Below are 19062 nucleotides of genomic sequence, written 5' to 3' on the forward strand. Positions count from 1 at the left end.
GTACTTCTTCATTCCCAGATTTCCGGCCGCTTTCATCGAATCGTCGCTCCCACTTGTCTCAACTGCTAAGAACTCTCGCCACCCCCCAGCCGTACACCCACACCTATCGCCATCGTTACTGTGCGCTCTGTTCGATAACCTTGCCTAGCTCCCGTCCCTGGCATCCGTTTGCCTTCACTGTCCTGACATTTTACTCGGAACGGCGGATCCGGCGCTCCGGTTTAACGCGACAATAGTAACGATTACACAAACATTACGGTCTGCTGAGCGGTAGATTAACCCTGGAGTGACCGGACGAAGGGAAGCAGCCAGCAGCTGCCCCGTGACAGAAGTAACGTGAAGGTGTGTAAGCAGTAAAGTGTTTTTGTTTGCTTACTGTGGACTTTTCTGGTAGGAGGGCAGAGTAACGTGGCTGAGATCCTGGATGTCGAAGGCGGTGGGCTCGGCTGAGATTGCCTGCCGTTTGGTCCGTTGCTGTTCCTGCAGACAGCTCGGGGTTTGGTTCGGCACTTGCTTACTGGCGGGTTTGATGACAGACCGGTACTTGTCCAGCTCGTTCTGCAGCCTCTGGATCAGGTCGTCCTTCTGATCCAGCTCCAGCTCCAGCTCGTCGATCAGGGCGTCTCGCTGCCTCAGCTCCTCGATCTTTTCTTGCAAGGCGTACTGCAGATCCCGCAGCGTACCCATGGTAGTCCGAGAGCGAGCCGCCCAACTTTCCAAAGTCTCCCTGACTTTGGCCGAACTTCACGGGAAGGTGCAGGAAGAGCTGAGGGAATCTGCCCAACTCCGGGGCGTGCCTCGACGCTTCCTTCTTATTGGCGCGAAGACAACAATGAGACGTCCCAGGACAAAACTTTGGCCCGGGAACCGGCTGGGTTGTGCTAGTTGCACTGATGGTTCTCCGGAAATCCTCTGACTGAAGCCGAGACCGGTTAACACACCGCGCTCTCTCTGCCTTACGTCAAAGCGAAATGCAAACAGCAAGCGTGGCGCCTACAGGCTCACGCAGTGCCATGCAAGCCAACTTTTGCACCTTCATCTCCATCTTCTTCCCTTGTCAGTGATCCAATTAACGCTTCCACCTTTTCTACTGAATAGCTGCAATGCTTCATTTTTTAGTAAGGTGCATGCTGCTCACACGCACCCTTCAGAGAAAGGCTCCTGTAGTCCGCCGGAACGGTGGGAGCGTCGGAGGTACCCGTGGCCTGAGTTCCCGAAGGGTTCACTTGAAGATATAGATGTTTGGGATTCTCCAAATTAATAACTTCGCTGAACTTTGTTCATCCAAGCCAGTTTAGATAATGGTGTCGATGCAATTATTAAACTTTTGTGCGCTACAAAACAGGGCAATGCAATTTATATAGTTCTCAATTTATTGATTCACTTAGGAAAACTGCACTGTAAACAAAGTTGACCAGAAAAAATCTAGTATGGTTTTTGAACCAATGTCAAAGTGGCCAAATTAAATCGGTTTAACATGGCCTAATTTAGAAGAAAAGCAAGAAGCCATTTGATTATACACGTTAAACATCGAATCAGGACATTGAATCTACTTTATCACCTCGCTGTGAAATGTAAGCGATAATATCATAATCTATTGGGCCATATGTTTATGAGTTAATGATCTGCCCTTTCAATTAAATGTTTTGCAATTTCACCAACAAATCCTGTTTGCAGGCTCCTCTCGACTCGCGATGCAGTGAGTTCATTCCTTCAATGTAGGCATGGTGCATAGCTACTTTTAACCCTGTCTTTGGAGCATCTTTTCAGCTTTAAAACCCTTTAGTGGGCTCTCCAGTTATAACTTTTACACCAAACGAGGTTATAATTCTTGGGAAGTCAACTGGATATGACATGGTCGGTTGCAGGTAAGGAACCCTCCGCGAAGTGACTTCAGCCCCTGAGCAGCGCCGCCAGTTCCCAAAAAAGAGCCAAGAGCGCCGACTACTGCACACATGCGGGAGTATTTTCGGTCAGGAGCTCAAGCTTTTAAAGTTTCGGAGAACTCCTTGATCCAAACCACCCTGACCTCCACGATAGAAACAGGCCCTTCGTCCAACCGCATCTATTCCCACCATCGTGATTAGCTGTACTAATCCCACCGCCCTGCATTAATTCCAATTCTTTCTAAGCCTTACTCATTTAGGTACGTGTCCAGTTGTCTCTGAAATATTCAATCAGAATTAAGTTTATCATTGATATATACTGTGAAATTTATTGTTTTGCTGCAGTACTTCAGTGTAATACATAAAATATACTATTCATTGTACATATATACAACTTTTATATATATAATAGATGTAAATTATATACACACACAAGCACTCAGTGGCCACTTTATTAGGTACAACTGTACACCTGTTCATTAATCTAATTGGTCAATCATGTGGCAGTAACTCAATGCATAAAAGTATTCAGACATGGTCAAGAGGTTCAGTTGTTGTTCAGACCAAACATCAGAATGGGGAAGAAATGTGATCCAAGTGACTGACCTGAAATGATTGGTGGTGCCCGACAGGGCAGTTTGCATATTTCAGAAATTGCTGATCTCCTAGGATTTTCACAAACAACAATCTTCAGAGTTTACAGAAAATAGTGTGAAAAACAGAACACATCCAGTGAGAGGCAGTTTTAAGGGTGAAAATGCCTTGTTAATGAGAGAGGTTAGAAGAGAATGGCCAAACAGGTTCAAGCTGAAACAAAGGTGACAGTAACTCAAATAACCATGCATTACAGTGTCACAGTAGCATTACAAGTGCACAAATACACAAATATTAGAAGTGGAGAAGAATAAAAAATAAGTTACCTTTAAAATAAGATGTATAAGATTTCCAAGTCAAAGATTACAAGACTTCCAAGTTCACACTAATAAGATAGGAGCGCAGGAACGACCGCAATATTATACAGTAATGGGTGCACGTTCACACAAAAGATGGTAATATTGCACAGGGTGTTCGTGATAGCAGGGTATGGTAAACAGAGCTCAACAGAGGTTAATAACAGTCTAATAGGAGGGGGTCATCACTTCCCCGGCTATAGGTTGACACATTACAGAGCATAACGTCTGAGGGTAATAGAGCAGCACAGTTGTCTTAGTCTAATACTGAAAATGCTCCACTGTTCAGCCAAAGTAGCATGCAGAAGGTGAGAAACATTGTGCAGATTTGCCAGGGTTTTCCTGGCAATACATGTGCTCAGTGGTGGGGAGGGACTAGCTTGTGATGGACCGGGCTCTCGCCACCACTTTTTGTAGACTTTTCTGTTCCTGGGATTGGTGTTTCCAAAGCAGGCTGTGATGCAACCAATCAAGAGACTTTCTACTGTGCATCTATAGAAGTTTGTCAAAGTTTTAGAATACATGACAAACCTATGCAAACTTCTAAGAAAGTGGAGAAGCTTCCTACCGGAGTAAAGTTAATCTATAGGATGAATGGGAAATTGTTCAACTAACACTGCCTCCACTCAGAAAGCAAGGTCAAAGCTGCTACAGTCATCGAGGTGTAGTAGGCTTGAACGCTGAAGTTCAAGTCTTCGTTGATTTATTCACCACAGCAGGTGAGAGAATGGGCTTCACACTTCACTTCTACAAGATCCTCTACTATTCTGCTCCCACTATACAACATAGTATATCAAAGGTCCACAATGAGATCTTTGCTGTGGACCTGTTGTGCCGGTAGGCAAATTGGAGCAGATCCAAGTCGCTTCTCAGGCAGGAGTTATGCAACAATTATACCAGTGCCTAAGAAGAATAATGTGAGCTGCCTTAATGACTATCACCCGGTAGCACTCACATCAACAGTGATGAAGTGCTTTGAGAAGTTGGTCATGACTAGACTGAACTCCTGCCTTAGCAAGGGCCTGGACCCATTGCAATTTGCCTATCGCCACAATAGGTCAACGGCAGATGCAATCTCAATGGCTCTTCACACGGCTTTAGACCACCTAGACAACACAAACACCTATGTCAGGATGCTGTTCATCGACTATAGCTCAGCATTTAATACCATCGTTCCCACAATCCTGATTGAGAATTTGCAGAACCTGGGCCTCTGTCCCTACCTCTGCAATTGTTTCCTCGACTTCCTAACCGGAAGACTACAATCTGTGCAGATTGGTAATAACGTCTCCTCCTCGCTGATGATCAACGTTGGTGCATCTCAGGGGCGTGTGCTTAGCCTACTGTTCTACCCTCTCTATACCCATGACTGTGTTGCCAGACACAGCTCAAATACCATCTATAAATTTGCTGATGATAGAATCATTGTTGGTAGAATCTCAGATGGTGATGAGAGGGCGTACAGGAGTGAGATATGCCAACTAGTGGAGTGGTGTCACAGCAACAACCTGGCACTCAATGTCAGTAAGACGAAAGAGCTGATTGTGGACTTCAGGAAGGGTAAGACGAAGGAACACATACCAATCCTCATAGAGGGATCAGAAGTGGACAGAGTGAGCAGTTTCAACTTCCTGGGTGTCAAGATCTCTGAGGATCTAACCTGGTCCCAAAATATCGATGCAGTTATAAAGAAGGCAAGACAGTCGCTATTCTTCATTAGGAGTTTGAAGAGATTTGATACATCAACAAATACACTCAAAGACTTCTATAGGCTCACACTTAGTGATTCAGGAACAGCTTCTTCTTGTTTGCTGATCATTGCAGTCAATACTGTAAACTGCAGTCAGGATCACGGAGGAGAACTCCCTTGGTAAGTAGAACAGTCAGCACTTAATCATTAGATGTTTCAGGTCAGGGGAACAAGAGTACAGCTGATTAGTAAGTTTGTAGACAACACAAAACTTGGCAGAATTGTGCATAGTGACAAAGGTTGTCAAAGGATTCCGCAGGATGTCGGCCAGTTGGAAAAATGGACACAGAGATGGCAGAGTCAGAATCAGATTTAATATCAGTGGCATATTTTGTTGCATGTGATATTGAGAGAGTGTGCAGAGCACACTAAGAGGCTGGTGTACAGTATATTCAACTGACCTTTATTGATAACTCTGCTTGTACAGTATGTGAACTCCTCCCATGCAGGAGTGCCTAACTGAGTGGTATAGGAATACCACTATTACCTACCACAACCTCTCCCCTTTTTGGGGGGAAAAAAAAGAAAAACTGGGTATGTTCTTTTTGTCTGTAGTCACTGAAGGTGAGTGATTCAGTTCACTTTACCCATAGCACCTAACTTATGCTCCTTACATAAACATAAAAAAGAATTGCTAACATTATAACTGTCTTACTCCATGTTTTAACAGTCTCTCTCTCTGTTTTTCACAAATTTCTTTTTTTAAAGAACAATCTCATTTTGAGAAATGTTTTCAACATTAGAACTCTTTTTAAAAAAACACTAAAAAAATCCTGAATTTTATTTGACCATATCCATGCAATTCAGACTATATTTGCTTCTTTCCAGATAAGATCATTCCAAATTTATCTACTTAGCTATGGAGATTTTATGTAACACTATATCAATGGTTCAACTCAGTTTGAGTTTCCCTCTCCCCTAATTATGAAATTTACTAGCGGCGTTGTATACAAAGGGTCCAAAGCATTGTTGAGGATCCCTATCACCCATCCCACAATCTCTTTGACCCACTACTGTCAGGAAGAAAGTACCGGAACAGTAAGACTAGGACTGCCAGACTGGGTAACAGCGTCTTCCCCCAGGCTATGAGACTAATGAATTCCCTGCCACCACTGAGGTTTTGTCACTAGGGCTGTGAGCTGTTTACTGTCTATTGCTTACCTGTGCTGCACACTTCACATGTATTTAAAATAATATTTTACCAAGTTATTTGTGGTAATATTTTGTTTTATGTTCTTTGCATAAAATATGTATTATGGATGCACTGTGGTCCAGAGAGATGTTGTTTCATTTGGTTGTATATACAGTATGTACAGCTAAATGACAATTAACTTGTACTTGGTTCATAGATCCTTTCAATTTAATTTTCACCAATTATCTACACTTATTTTATGACTCCAGTTATTCCTGGGCCAACTATGTCCTCCCTTAGTTTAGTTGGTTCTAAGCTTTGACATCTTGTCTATAGTTCAGCGCGTTTCATTTTTTTGTACATAGCTCTTTGTTCTACTGGTTTGAAGCAGTTGCAATGTATTTACACCTTCCTGCAATGGTTCTACTGCAACTCAGATGGAGCTTCCCCTATTGATATACAGTAGTTTTTTCCTGTTCCTATACTGTTTCCAGTGCTGCATCCAAAGATACTCATCTTTCCCATACCAAAGTCAAGGTCAATTTATTATCAAGGTATATACTGTACATGTGACCATATACTACCTTGAGATTATTTTTTTCCCCAGCAAAAAATAAAGTAATACAGTAGAATTTATGAAAAACTATAAATAACAAAGACTGGCAATCAATATGCAAAAGTAGACAAATCATGCAAATAATTTTTAAAAGGAAATAAATACACTGGGAACATTAGCTGTTGAGTCCTTGAAAGTGAGTCTTTCGCAGCGGTTCCAACCTTTTTCATGCCATGGACTCCTACCATTAACCAAGGGGTCTGTGGACCCCAGATGAGGAACTCCCAAACTACAGGTTCAGATGTGAGGCTATCCACACTGGTTCAGGAGTCTGATAGTTCCCCCAGTAACAGATCTCTATCTTCTTCACCAGCCCTTTACCTTTTCCACCTATCACCTCCTAGTTTCTAACTTCATCCACCCTCCCCTACCCACCTGGCTTCACCCCTCACCTTTTAGTTTGTACTCCTTCCTCCCCCCACCCCCCAACCTCCTTATTCTGGCTCTGGCTTCTTCCCTCTTCCTTTTTGTCTTGATGAAGGGTCTTGGCCCAAAATGTCAACTATTTATTGATTTCCACAGATGATGCCTGATCTGGTAAGTTCCTCCAGCATTTTGAACGTGCTGAACATATCTCTATCAACCAGCTGAACTACGACCTGAATACAAAAACTAGATTGACGCAGTACTGCCCTGCTGAGGAAGAAAGTCCTTTGCATGAAGCATTTAAGTAAGTCCTTGTCTGCTCTTAGTGAGACATAAATGATCTTGTTGGACTAGTCCAAAGAAAAGCGGGGGCAATGAGGCCACACTCAGGTTGGAGGAACAACACCTTACATTTCGTCTGGGTTGCCTCCAACCTGATGGCATGAATATCGATTTCTCGAACTTCCAGTACCATACCCCACCCACCCCCTTCACCATTCCCCATTCCCATTTCCTTTCCTCACCTTATCTCCTTACCTATCCATCAACTCCCTCTGGTGTTCCACCCCTTCCCTTTCGTCCATGGCCTTCTGTCCACTCCCATCAGATTCCCCCCTTCTCCAGCCCTTTATCTCTTTCACCAATCAACTTCCCAGCTCTTTACTTCACCCCTCCCCCTGCCAGTTTCAACTATCACCTACTACCTTGTGTTTATTCCTCCTCTCCCCCTCACATTCTTACTTTGACTTCTCATCTTTTTCTCTCCAGTCCTGACGAAGGGTCTCGACCTGAAACATCAACCGTACTCTTTCCCATAGATGCTGCCTAGGCTGCTGAATTCCTCTAGCACTTTGTGTGTGTTGCTCAGTTTACAAGAGATTATTGGCCACCATATTGACTTCACTTACAGCGGTGACCGTGCATCAGATTGTTCTTTGATGGCTGTGAAGTATATTGGGGTATATGAAAAAGTACTTAGAAAACAATGTTAAATACAGTTCAATTTCTAGTCCAAGTCCAAAGAGTATTACCCAGATGTTTTGCACTTCAGTGATAAATGATATGATTAAATTAAGTATAGGATTATAATATTGCCAAAAATTACAGTAAATCTATTGATTTCAAGAAGTACAGAATCCTGCAAGGGATGGCAAAGAAAGCAATGAACAGACAAATAACAAAATACAAAAAGTAAACCAAGAAGGGACACAAACAATTTTTTAAAGTTTTTCTAGATTTACAAAAGTGATCACTGAAAGAAAATGTTTTCCACTTACAGAGACACCAGAAATTATAATGGGAAATTAAAATACTTCATATGAATTTTCATAAATAATATAGCACCCAGGGTCTGGTGAGGATGATGAAAATAAATGAATTATTAAAAGTGGAAAAACAATACATACAAGGTAATGCCTCCCAGAATTTTTAAAAAGGATGTCTACAGAGAGAGCAAATGCTTTTGATCTTCCAATATTTCATAGATTTTAATATGGATATAATAAGCCCCAACTCCTAAACTTACAGCTGTGACTAGTAAAGACATTTAGCGCGTTGCCAGGAGAGTGAGTAGAGGAGCTAGGACATTACATTGCAGTTGCACAAGTCATTGATACGACTGCACTTACAATACTGGGTACATTTCCAGTCTCCCTGCTAGAGGAAAGATGTGGTTAAACTGAAAAGAGAAAAGATTTACGAGGACGTTTACAGGACTAGTGCACACTAATTTTATGTGGAGGTTGGCCAAGCTATGCCTTTATTTCTTGGAACTTAGCAGAATGAGGGGCAACTTTATAGAAATGTTCAAGATTATAAGAAACATAGATAAGGTGGACATAACAACCTTTACCCCAGCTTAGGGGAGTTTAAAACTAGTTAGCACCATTTCGGGTGAAAAGGGAAAAGTTTAAAAGGTGCCTGGGGGGCAAGTTTTCACAGTCATGGAGTCACAGAGCACTACAACACAGAAACAGGCCACGAGACGACAAGACATAGGAGCAGAATTAGGCCATTTGGCCCATTGAGTCTGCTCTGCCATTTCATCATGGCTGATCCATTTTTCCTCTCAGCCCCAATCTCCTGCCTTCCCCCAGTATCCTTCCATGCCCTGACCAATCAAGAATTTATCAACCTCTGTCTTAAATATATATTAAGACTTGGTCCCCACAGCTGCCTGTGGCAATGAATTTCACAGATTCACCACTCTCTGGCTAAAGAAATTCCTCTTCATCTCCATTCTAAAAGGACACCCCTCTACTCTGAGGCTGTGTCCTCTGGTCTTAGATGCTCCCACCATAGAAAGCATGCTCTCCACATCCACTCTATCAAGGCCTTTCACCATTTGGTAAGTTTTAATTAGGTCATCCCTCATTCTTCTAAATTCCAGTGAATACAGGCCCAAAGCTATCAAATGCTCTTCATATGACAAGCTGTGGCCCATCTAGTCTATGCCAAACTGTTGTTCTGTTGAGTCCCATTGACACACCGACCTGTACCACAAGCCTCCATACTCGTCCCATCCATGTACTTATGCAAACTTCTCTTAAATATTGCAATTGAACCCACATCTACCTTTTCTGCTGACAGATCATTCCACACTTGCAACTCCCTCTGAGCGAATAAGTTCCCCCTCAGGTTCCCCTTTCATATTTCACCTTTCATCCTTAACCTATGACTTCTAGTTCTAGTCTAACCCACTCTCAGTGGAAAAAACCTGCTTGCATTCACCCTGTTTATACTTCTCATAATTTTGTATATCACTATCACATCTCCCCACATTTTCCTATGTTCCAGCAAATGGTTTGCTGGCCTTTATTAATCAGAGCATTGAGTATAGGAGTTGGGATGTAATGTTGAATTTGTATAAGGCATTGGTAAGGCCAAATCTGGAGTATTGTGTACAGTTCTGGTCACCGAATTGTAGGAAAGATGTCAATAAAATTGAGAGAGTACAGAGGAGGTTTACTAAAATGTTGCCTGGGTTTCATCTCCTAAATTACAGAGAAAGGTTGAACAAGTTAGGTCTTTATTCTTTGGACCGTAGAAGGTTGAGGGGAGAGTTGATAGAGGTGTTTAAAATTATGAGGGGGATTGATAGAGTTAACGTGGTTAGACTTTTTCCATTGAGAGTGGGGAAGATTCAAACAAGAGGGCATGGATTGAGAATTAGAGGACAAAAGTTTAGGGGTAACATGAGGGGGAACTTCTTTACTCAGGGAGTGGTAGCTGTGTGGAACGAGCTTCCAGCAGAAGTGGTTGAGGCAGGTTCGATGTTGTCGTTTAAAGTTAAATTGGAAAGATATATGGACAGGAAAGGAATGGGGGGTTATGGGCTGAGTGCAGGTCGGTGGGAATAGGATAGGGTAAGAGTTCGACAAGGACTAGAAGGGCCGATATGGCCTGTTTCCGTGCTGTAATTGTTATATGGTTATATAAATAAAGTCCTAATCTATTCAACCTTTCCCTATAACTCAGGTCATCCAGTCCCAGCCACACCCATGTAAATATTATCTATTCTCTTTCAATCTTGTTGATATCTTTCCTGTAGGTAGGTTACCAGAACTGCACACAGTACTACAAACTAGGCCTCACCAATGTCTTATGCAACTTCAACATAAATAACATCCCAACTCTTGTAACTCAATACTTTGATTTATGAAGGCCATTGGGCCCAAAGCTCTCCTTCAGGTCTTATCTACATGTGTTGCCACTTTCAAAGAATTATGGATCTATATTCCTAGATATCTTTGTTTTACCACACTACTCAGTGCCCTACCTTTCACTGTGTATATCCTATCCTGGCTTGTCCTCCAAAAGTGCAACACCTCACACTTGCCAGCATTAAAGTACATCTGCCATTCCTCAACCCAATTTTCCAGCTGGTCCAATCCTGCTGTGAGCTTTGATAGCTTTCCCTGCTGTCCACTATGCCTCCAGTCTTGGTGTCATCTGCACATTTGCCAATCCAGTTTACCACATGACACTGGACAACAATATTTTTTCTAGAAAGTTGCTTCTTCGAAATGTTTTTTGTTTATTTATGATAGACCACTGAACACAAATATCATTTCAGACTACTTGCATCACATAGGAATTTGGAGAAACAAGATATTAACCTTTATTGAATATAATACATTTAATTACATAATGGTGCTATTACAATAGCTCAACTAACTTAGAAATGTTTTGCCGATTATTTTCATTTGTACTCAGTGTCTGAGGCTTTTCACTTAAGAATCCAACAATAATCAGGTAGCATTGATGGATTCCAGTTGCCCTGATACCATTTCTCCATGACTGCAATGTCCTGACGAAATCTTTCACCATGCTTGTCACTGACAATGCCAAGATTTGCAGGGAAGAAGTCTTTAGTGGCATGTTGCACTTCATGGCTTTGTATGCTTAAAGCATGTTGTCAACCAGCTGCACATAGTTTGGTGCTCTGTCATTACCAAGAAAATTTTCAACAATATCCTTGAATGCGTTCCATGTAATTTTCACCAGTCCCACTAGAAGTTCTTTGAATTTCTTGTCATTGGTGATCTGTTTGATTTGTGGACCAACAAAGATGCCTTCCTTCATCTTGGTATCAGTTATTCTTGGAAACACCTGTCTCAAATATCAAAATCCTTTACAGAAATGTAGTTTTTCCAAAAACCTGTCCTGCCATGCAGCATCCACCCTGCCTAAACATGCCCAGATATGCTGGGACAAGATTAGATTAGATTAGATTAGATTATGAGGACACTCAGTCCTCGTTTATTGTCATTTAGTAATGCATGCATTAAGAAATGATACGATGTTTCTCCAGTGTGATATCACAGAAATACAAGATAGACCGAGACTAAAAAACTGACAAAAACCACATAATTAGAACATATAGTTACAACAGTGCAAAGCCATACCGTAATTTGATAAAGAACAGACCAAGGGCACGGTAAAAAAAAATCTCAAGTCCAGATAGCCCCATCATCTCACGCAGATGGTAGAAGGAAGAAAACTGTCCCTGCCATGAACCTCCAGCGCCGCAGATTTGCCGATACAGCACCCTGGAAGCACCCGACCACAGCCAACTCTTGAGTCCGTCTTAAAACTTCGAGCCTCCGACCAGCCCTCCAACACCGAGCACCGAGCACCATCTCTGCTGAGCACTTCAACCCGGCCCCGGCTGCCAAGCAACAGGCAAAGCCGAGGATTCGGGGCCTTCCCCTCCGGAGATTCTCGATCGCACAATAACAGTGGCAGCGAAACAGGCATGTCATAAGTTTCTCCAGATGTTCCTCCGTGCTTCTCACGTCTGCCTCCATTAAATCAGGATTGTGCATGGCATCCTACTTAACAAATACAGATATCATTTACCGGAGAGGCTGCAAGCGCTGCGTCGCGCCGCCATCTTCTCCTCCTTCTCCAAGATAGAAAACTTCTCAGTTTACATTGTGGGCAACATTTTAATTAACTTGAATTATGAACTGAAATAACAAATATAGGCAATTTTCTTTAAAAAACTGGTGCATGATAGGGAAATTTCATGGTGATTTTCATGATCAGCAGCCCAAAATCTATAAGATACACTCAAAAGTATTCAGGAAGAAAAATCTTTGTTACCTAGCATTATTACCCAATTCAATTACAGAATCAGCACTGACACATGCACTTCATTGCTAGTCACAGCCCTAAAGCTGGAGTGTCAACCATCTTCTACCACTCACTGGCATCTTACTCTAAGCCAATGTTGAATCCAGTTTACTACTTCAAACCGAATGGCAAGTGACTGCATCTTCTGGACCAACCTCACATGCGGGACTTTCTCGAAGGCAATGCTAAAGACAATGTAGGCCATGTCTACTGCCTTTTCTTCATCGACTTTCCTGGTAAATACCCAGATGATTAATATATGAAATGAGCTCTCAGAAGCTGAAGAGACAGGTATAAAAGTATCACTGAAGAGGCACTTGGATAGGTAAATGGAGGGGTGTCATTTACAGGGCTATGGGCTGAATGCAGGAAATTGGGACGAGATGGGTGCTCACTGTGATAGGCATGGACGCGTTGGAACAAACAGCTGTATCCATGCTGCATTGAAGTGAATGAGCTACAGCAGCAGAAGACCACGGACATACACTCAGGGGCCGCTTTATTAGGTGTACCTAACAGAGTAGCCACTGAGTGCAATGGCTAGCTGAGGACAAGAATGTGACAGATTCCATAGATTATGCTGGATATGAGTGACAGGTGACCCCCGCTTTTCGAACGTTCGCTTTACAAAACCTCACTGTTGCAAAAGACCTACATTAGTTCCCTGTTTTCGCTAACAGAAGGTGTTTTCACTGTTACGAAAAAAGGAAGCGTGCTAAAAAGAAATCAGAGCGCAAAAAAAAAAATCAGTGTGCGCCCCGAGCAGCCGCTCTCCCCCGAATTCGGAACTGCATTCTCGCCGGCATTGCTTAAGCACGTGCCTGTGAGCACCTGTTAGCAAGATGAGTTCTACGGTATCGGAAAAGCCTAAAAGAGCTCATAAGGGTGTTACATTTAGCATAAAACTAGACATAATTAAGCGTTTTGATCGTGGTGAAGGAAGTAAGGACAAAGTGAGTTTGGCTTGTGGAAGTTGACGAAGATGATGTTGAAGAGGTTTTGGCATCCCATGACCAAGAACTGATAGATGAAGAGCAGATGCAATTGGAAGAGGAAAGGATAACAATCGAAACCGAATGCAGTACTGAACGGACCGAAAGTGAAGTTGTCTAGGAATTGAACGTGAAGCAGCTGCGTGAGATTTTCGCTGCAATGATAAAGCACAATTTTAATTTTGAAAGGGTACATCAGTTTAGGGCATATTTGCAGGATGGTTTGAGTCCTTACAAAGAACTGTATGATCTGAAAATGCGCGAGGCTAAGCAGTCAAGCAAGCCTTCCACATCAGCCACAGCAGACGACGAACCTCAACCTTCGACATCGAGGCAGGCAGTCATAGGAGAAGATGACCTGCCTGCCATGATCGACGATGAGATGACACCCCGGTGTCCCACTACCCCAACCCCCAGGCCGCGGACAGATACCGATTCGCGGAGAATGCAGAGGTAGCCAGGATGCACACAGCACATCTTTAAGAAAAAAAGCCGAAATACACAAGCTAATTAATTAGGTGCCGCCCAGCATGTAAATGTTGGCCCAGATCAGAGGCGATTGCTGATTGCGTCGCCTCTAATCTGGGCCAACATTTATGTGCCGGGCGGCACCTAATTAATTAGATTGTTTGTTTCGGCTTTTTTCTTAAAGATGCGCTGAGTGCGTCCTGGCTATCGCTGTACCCCTGCATGCCTCGCGGATCGGTATCGATCAGCGGCTCAAAGGGTGGGGGCCACTGCACCACCCCAGCACCCCAGCCTCCGATGACACAGCCTAACACACCATCATCAGTGTGCTCGGCGCTGTCTTCCCGATTCCGGTAAGTGACACTACACTGTACATACATTATTTCTACTTTATGTCAGCTGTGTATTTGTAGGTGTTATTTGGTAGATTTGGCAGCTTCATAGCTTAAAGGTTACTGGAGAGCGCTTGCACCGTGTTTTTGCCGACGGCGCTTGTGTGAGATCTTTGCTATGGAGAACAGTGCAGCAATGATTGTGGAAAAGTATTTTTACTTTATATAGGCTGTGAATTCATCATCTCATTCCTGCTTTTACTATATGTTACTGTTATTTTAGGTTTTATGTGTTATTTGGCTTGATTTGAAAGGTTATCTTTGGGTCTGCGAATGCTCACAAATTTTTCCCATATAAATTAATGGTAATTGCTTCTTCGCTTTACGACGTTCCGGCTTACAAGCCGTTTCATAGGAACGCTCTACCTTTGGATCGCAGGGGAAACCTGTATCCACTTTGTAAACTAGAAAGGCAGAACTTGTTTTGGGTGGCTAGGAAATGCTGGTGTTCTAAGAGCCTGTGTTTCCTTATGTGCAAATCAGAAGTTGCTAATAATCAGGCATCACCGCAAATGAGGAAACTAATTTGTATTTTCATCTCTATTACAAAAATGTTGGAAGGAACAAGTAAGTCTATTTTGTGACATTAACCCTTGGTTTCACCTAGTCATACCTAATGAAGAATATGCTTGTCTTACAGAGAGTGCCACAAAGATTAATTTGACTGAGTTCTACAAATTGTTCCTTCGGAGCCCCATATCCTCTTTGGTAGGTGATTTTTCTGCAACATATATCATTTATAATGAATTTTCAACCAGATGCTCAGAGGTCAATTACCCTAGAAAGTCGAGAATGAGAGTAACATAATCAGTGTACGTTCAGCCAGTAAGAAATAGAGAAGCTGACACAAAAAGTCAAGGGAATCTTACTTCTGAATATTTTTCTTTTGTTAATTAAAATATGAAATTTGACACATTAGTGTCAATAACTTCACTCACTTGAACTGATTCCATAATCTATGGATTTAAATTTCAAGGACTCTACAACTCATGTTCTCAATATTATTTATTACAATTATTATGTTTGTCTTCTTTTGCACATTGTTTGTCAGCCTTTGTGTAAAGTTTTTTATTGATTCTACAGTATTGTATTTCTTTAGTCTATTGTGAATGCCTGAAAGAAAATGAATCTCAGGGTAGAATATGATGACATACATGTACTTTGATAATAAATTTACTTCAATTGGATTTTATCTGAATATAAAATTATTAGGAGTTACAGCATGAATTCATTGACAATTATAAAAGATCAGAATTGTTAATCTTTGGCAGAGCAATTTTACATGTTTTAATTTACACTGCGCCGCTGAAACCTACACACAGAGGTCTCAAGATCAGGTAGGCTTCTGACAAGTGAAGAGCATTGGATTGCTTCCACTGATTAGTAAATAAAATAAACCAAATTTTACAACATACAAACAAAGTGAATCAAAGATTAACTAAGTTACCCTATATGGAAGAAGAGTTCAGAAGATTACATTTATCAGCCAATAATGATTAAAGAAAACTCCAAAATGTAATACTTTAAATTATAGAGCACAGAAAAGAGGGAGATGGCTTCTATGAAGGAAAACACTGCACAGTTACAGAGGGACAAGTGAACATCTTGTGTGTTTGATCTAATTCCTGACAGCACATTGCCCAAAACACTTGGAAGTGTTGGGTCATTTTGTTTCAATGCTACCTTCCACAAGACATTAGCAATTGATTTTTTTTTCCCATTATCACATTGATTTTTATACAGCAGCATGAGATTCAAGCACCAGTCTGACCAGGGGATAATACTTCCGCCATTTCAGTGCATGACATCATGACTGTGGTTACTTCGACCTGCCTGTGCCATCTTCAACCTTTTCCTTAATCACCTCCTTTATCTATTTTTTGAGATACAGCATGGAAAAGACTTTTCTGGCCCTTCAAGCCGCACTGCCCAGCAACCCGATTTAACCCTAACCTAACCATGGGACAATTTACAATGACCAATTAACCTATCAACCAGTACGTCTTTGAGAGGGGAAACCAGGGCACCCACAACAAACCCATGCAGTCACAGGGAGACCATACAGACTCCTTACGACAGCAGTGGGAATTTTACCCAGGTTACTGGTACTATAAAGTGTTGTGTTTACCACTACACTGCCGTGCTACAACTGGTTAAATTGGTGGCCGTAGCAGAAAATCTTCTACTCTGTTCCAAACTACATTGGAAATGGCTAGTTTTTAATCTCGTAGCGACATATTTTTGCACCTTTGAACAATTTTTATTTAATAGAATGGTGACATGGAAATTAACAATGAAATTTAAAAAATCACCGCATTGTATTTTGGTCTCGCAGCTAATTGTACTACAGTACCATTCAGTCATCCATTACTTGTGAAGCTCTTTGAAACATTCAAAGGAAATGATAAAGTATTATATAAATATACTTTTTTTCTCTTTCAACTCCTTTCATTCATTGTTCATGAAAAATCGCTCTTGTCAAGAACAAAAGATAATTAATAATAGGTTTTCTCACCACTGACAAGGTTATAATGTTTTCTCAGCCACATGTATCCAGCTTCATACCACAATGGAAACTAATGACAACCAATTAACAAACTGATAAATTAGGTTTTAGTTCCTTAATATGCGCCAAATAGACAGAAGACCAATACACATTATTGTCCACAAGACTGGGATGGACTTTATTTAAAGGTGATGAATCATTGAAGACTTACAACATGTCATAAGGTGCAAAATTTGCAAATGGATTGATTGCCGGGGTTTACAACTAATGAAATTTTCATTTCTATTGTCAAAGAATGAGTTTGCAAAGTCTGCCCTTCCTTCAGTTTAAATTAAGAATATAAATTCCCTAGAGTGTAGGAGAATGAAGGGAAATTTGATAGAGGTATATAAAATTATGAAGGGTGTCAATGTGCAGGCAGACTTTTTCCACTGAGGTTGAGTGAGACTACAAAAGAGGTCACGAGTTAAGGGTGAAAGGTGAAATGTTTCAGGGGAACACGAGAGAAAACTTCTTCACTCAAGGGTGGTGAGAATGTGGAACAAGCTGCCAGCAGAAATGATGGATATGGGTTTGATTTCAACATTTTAGAGAAATCTGAATAGGTACATGATGGAAGAAACAGGAAGGATTGTGGTCTGGCTGCAGGTCAATGGGATGAGGTAGAATCATAGTTCAGCATGGACTAGATGGCCCAAAGAGCCTGTTTCTGTGCTGTAATGTTCTGTGATTCTGTAATTCAGGAGCCATGATCAGTTGTGGGAGGCAGCCATGTTCATTATTTATCCAGGTAAGGGAAACATCAATTCATTTTCTATGAAACAATTTAAAAATACATTTGCTTCACATCCTCTGGTGGGTTTCTTATAAACTTTCTAATTGTTTCCCTGTTGGTGATACCCCACTTTTTGTTATGAAAGGCACTTACAGAGACAGGAGGCAAAGGCGTGATTTAATCATCATGAATTAATGACCTACTACTGTGCAATGCCCAATTGCCATCTTCTCCGATTTCCACATCCCAAGTCTCTCAAATCATATTAGTGAAAGCACTTAAATAACCAACAGCAAGACAGGAGGGTTGGTATTTGCAAAGTCTTTCACCTCATGTCCCTCCCACTCAAGCATTATAATTATCAATCAGATTTTACATCTGATTGAAAAATTGAAGGATATCGGAAATGAGAAGACACAAAGTGTGTCAAATGGTTACTTTTTCAAAGAAAAATTTGGTCAATATTGTCATAAACCATGTCTTTCACATTTAAATCAACATTGTCATCTAGATACATCTAATCATATAGCAAGCAAACAATAAGCACAAAATGATACAGGTCAGGCTGCACCTGCAGGTCGAAATGAACAGTCGACACTTTGACTAAGACCTTTCACCAGGTCTGGAAAGAAAAAGGGAAGAAGAATGAAGAACCAGCTCCTCACATCATTCCCTTTCATTCTCCCTCCCCTTTTTCATTCTGGCTTCTACCTTCTTACTTTCCATCCGATGGGTCATGGCCCGAAGCTTGGAGACATTTCCCTCCATTGATGCTGTCTGACCTGTTGAATTCCACCGGCATTTTGTGTGTTACTGAGAGGAAGATATTTATAAAAGAAGAAAGAAAAATCCCAAGATGGTGCTGAACTGCAACCTCGGTTGAGTCAATGCTCTGATTTTGTTGTTTTTTAATTTTTTAATGTTTGTAAGGATGGTTTTGGGGATAGAGAGGGAAGTTAGGGGACTGGTTAGGGTTTAGACCAGGGATGGGAGGAATTAAAGATCAGACAGGAGTCTAAGTCTCCACCCCACATTTGAAGGTGAGTGATGCGAGCATTTTGGGCATATTATGTTTACGCCAGATTATGAGGCAACTCTTGAGGGCTGCTCCCCAGCATACCTTCCGGGGTGCTGCCTCTTAACACAAATAACTCATTTTTCTATGTGTTTCAGTGAATCTTGACACTAGTGTATTTTTAAAATTTAATATTAATCATCACCTTTAAACTTGAATCAGTGGAAGCAAGTGTAAGCCAACTTGACAAGCCACTTACCATTTGCCTTCCCCAGCCCACCGAGACGGAGGTATCCTTATGTCCAAGGAAAAATCATATGAGATCCTGTCTTGTGACAACCTAGCTTTTGATTTACCACAGGCAACATAAGGATAAAATCTCTACTGTGGTGCATTCTTTCTCACTTCCTTAAAATATTTAATTGACATGAGTATTCGACATGAACGTGAAGCTGTGACAAAAGAATAATCAATGTTAATGGACGTTTGGGGAAAGGAAGATTGGGCAAGAAGTGACAAAGCTATTTCTTAAATCCATAATTCTGACTAAGTGCTGAGCTACATCTTATCCACAGAT

The 19062-nt window shown here is 41.5% G+C and overlaps 1 protein-coding gene across 4 annotated transcripts in view; it reads right to left on the reverse strand.

The window, feature by feature from the left end:
• LOC140185698 (cGMP-dependent protein kinase 1) overlaps positions 1 to 19062 on the reverse strand; it is an 815177-nt gene that overhangs the window by 772994 nt on the left and 23121 nt on the right. The window contains exon 1 of one of the 4 annotated variants that reach the window (XM_072239233.1): positions 377 to 866. The exons of 2 other annotated variants lie outside the window; for them this stretch is intronic. In XM_072239233.1, the coding sequence (XP_072095334.1) occupies positions 377 to 687 (311 nt within the window). In that variant the 5' untranslated portion in view covers positions 688 to 866. Of the gene's footprint in view, positions 1 to 376; positions 867 to 19062 lie in introns of those variants that run through there. One more of the 4 variants, XM_072239234.1, reaches the window with a different exon arrangement.

Source organism: Mobula birostris, chromosome 21 (assembly GCF_030028105.1).
Source record: "Mobula birostris isolate sMobBir1 chromosome 21, sMobBir1.hap1, whole genome shotgun sequence".
NCBI lineage: Eukaryota > Metazoa > Chordata > Chondrichthyes > Myliobatiformes > Myliobatidae > Mobula > Mobula birostris.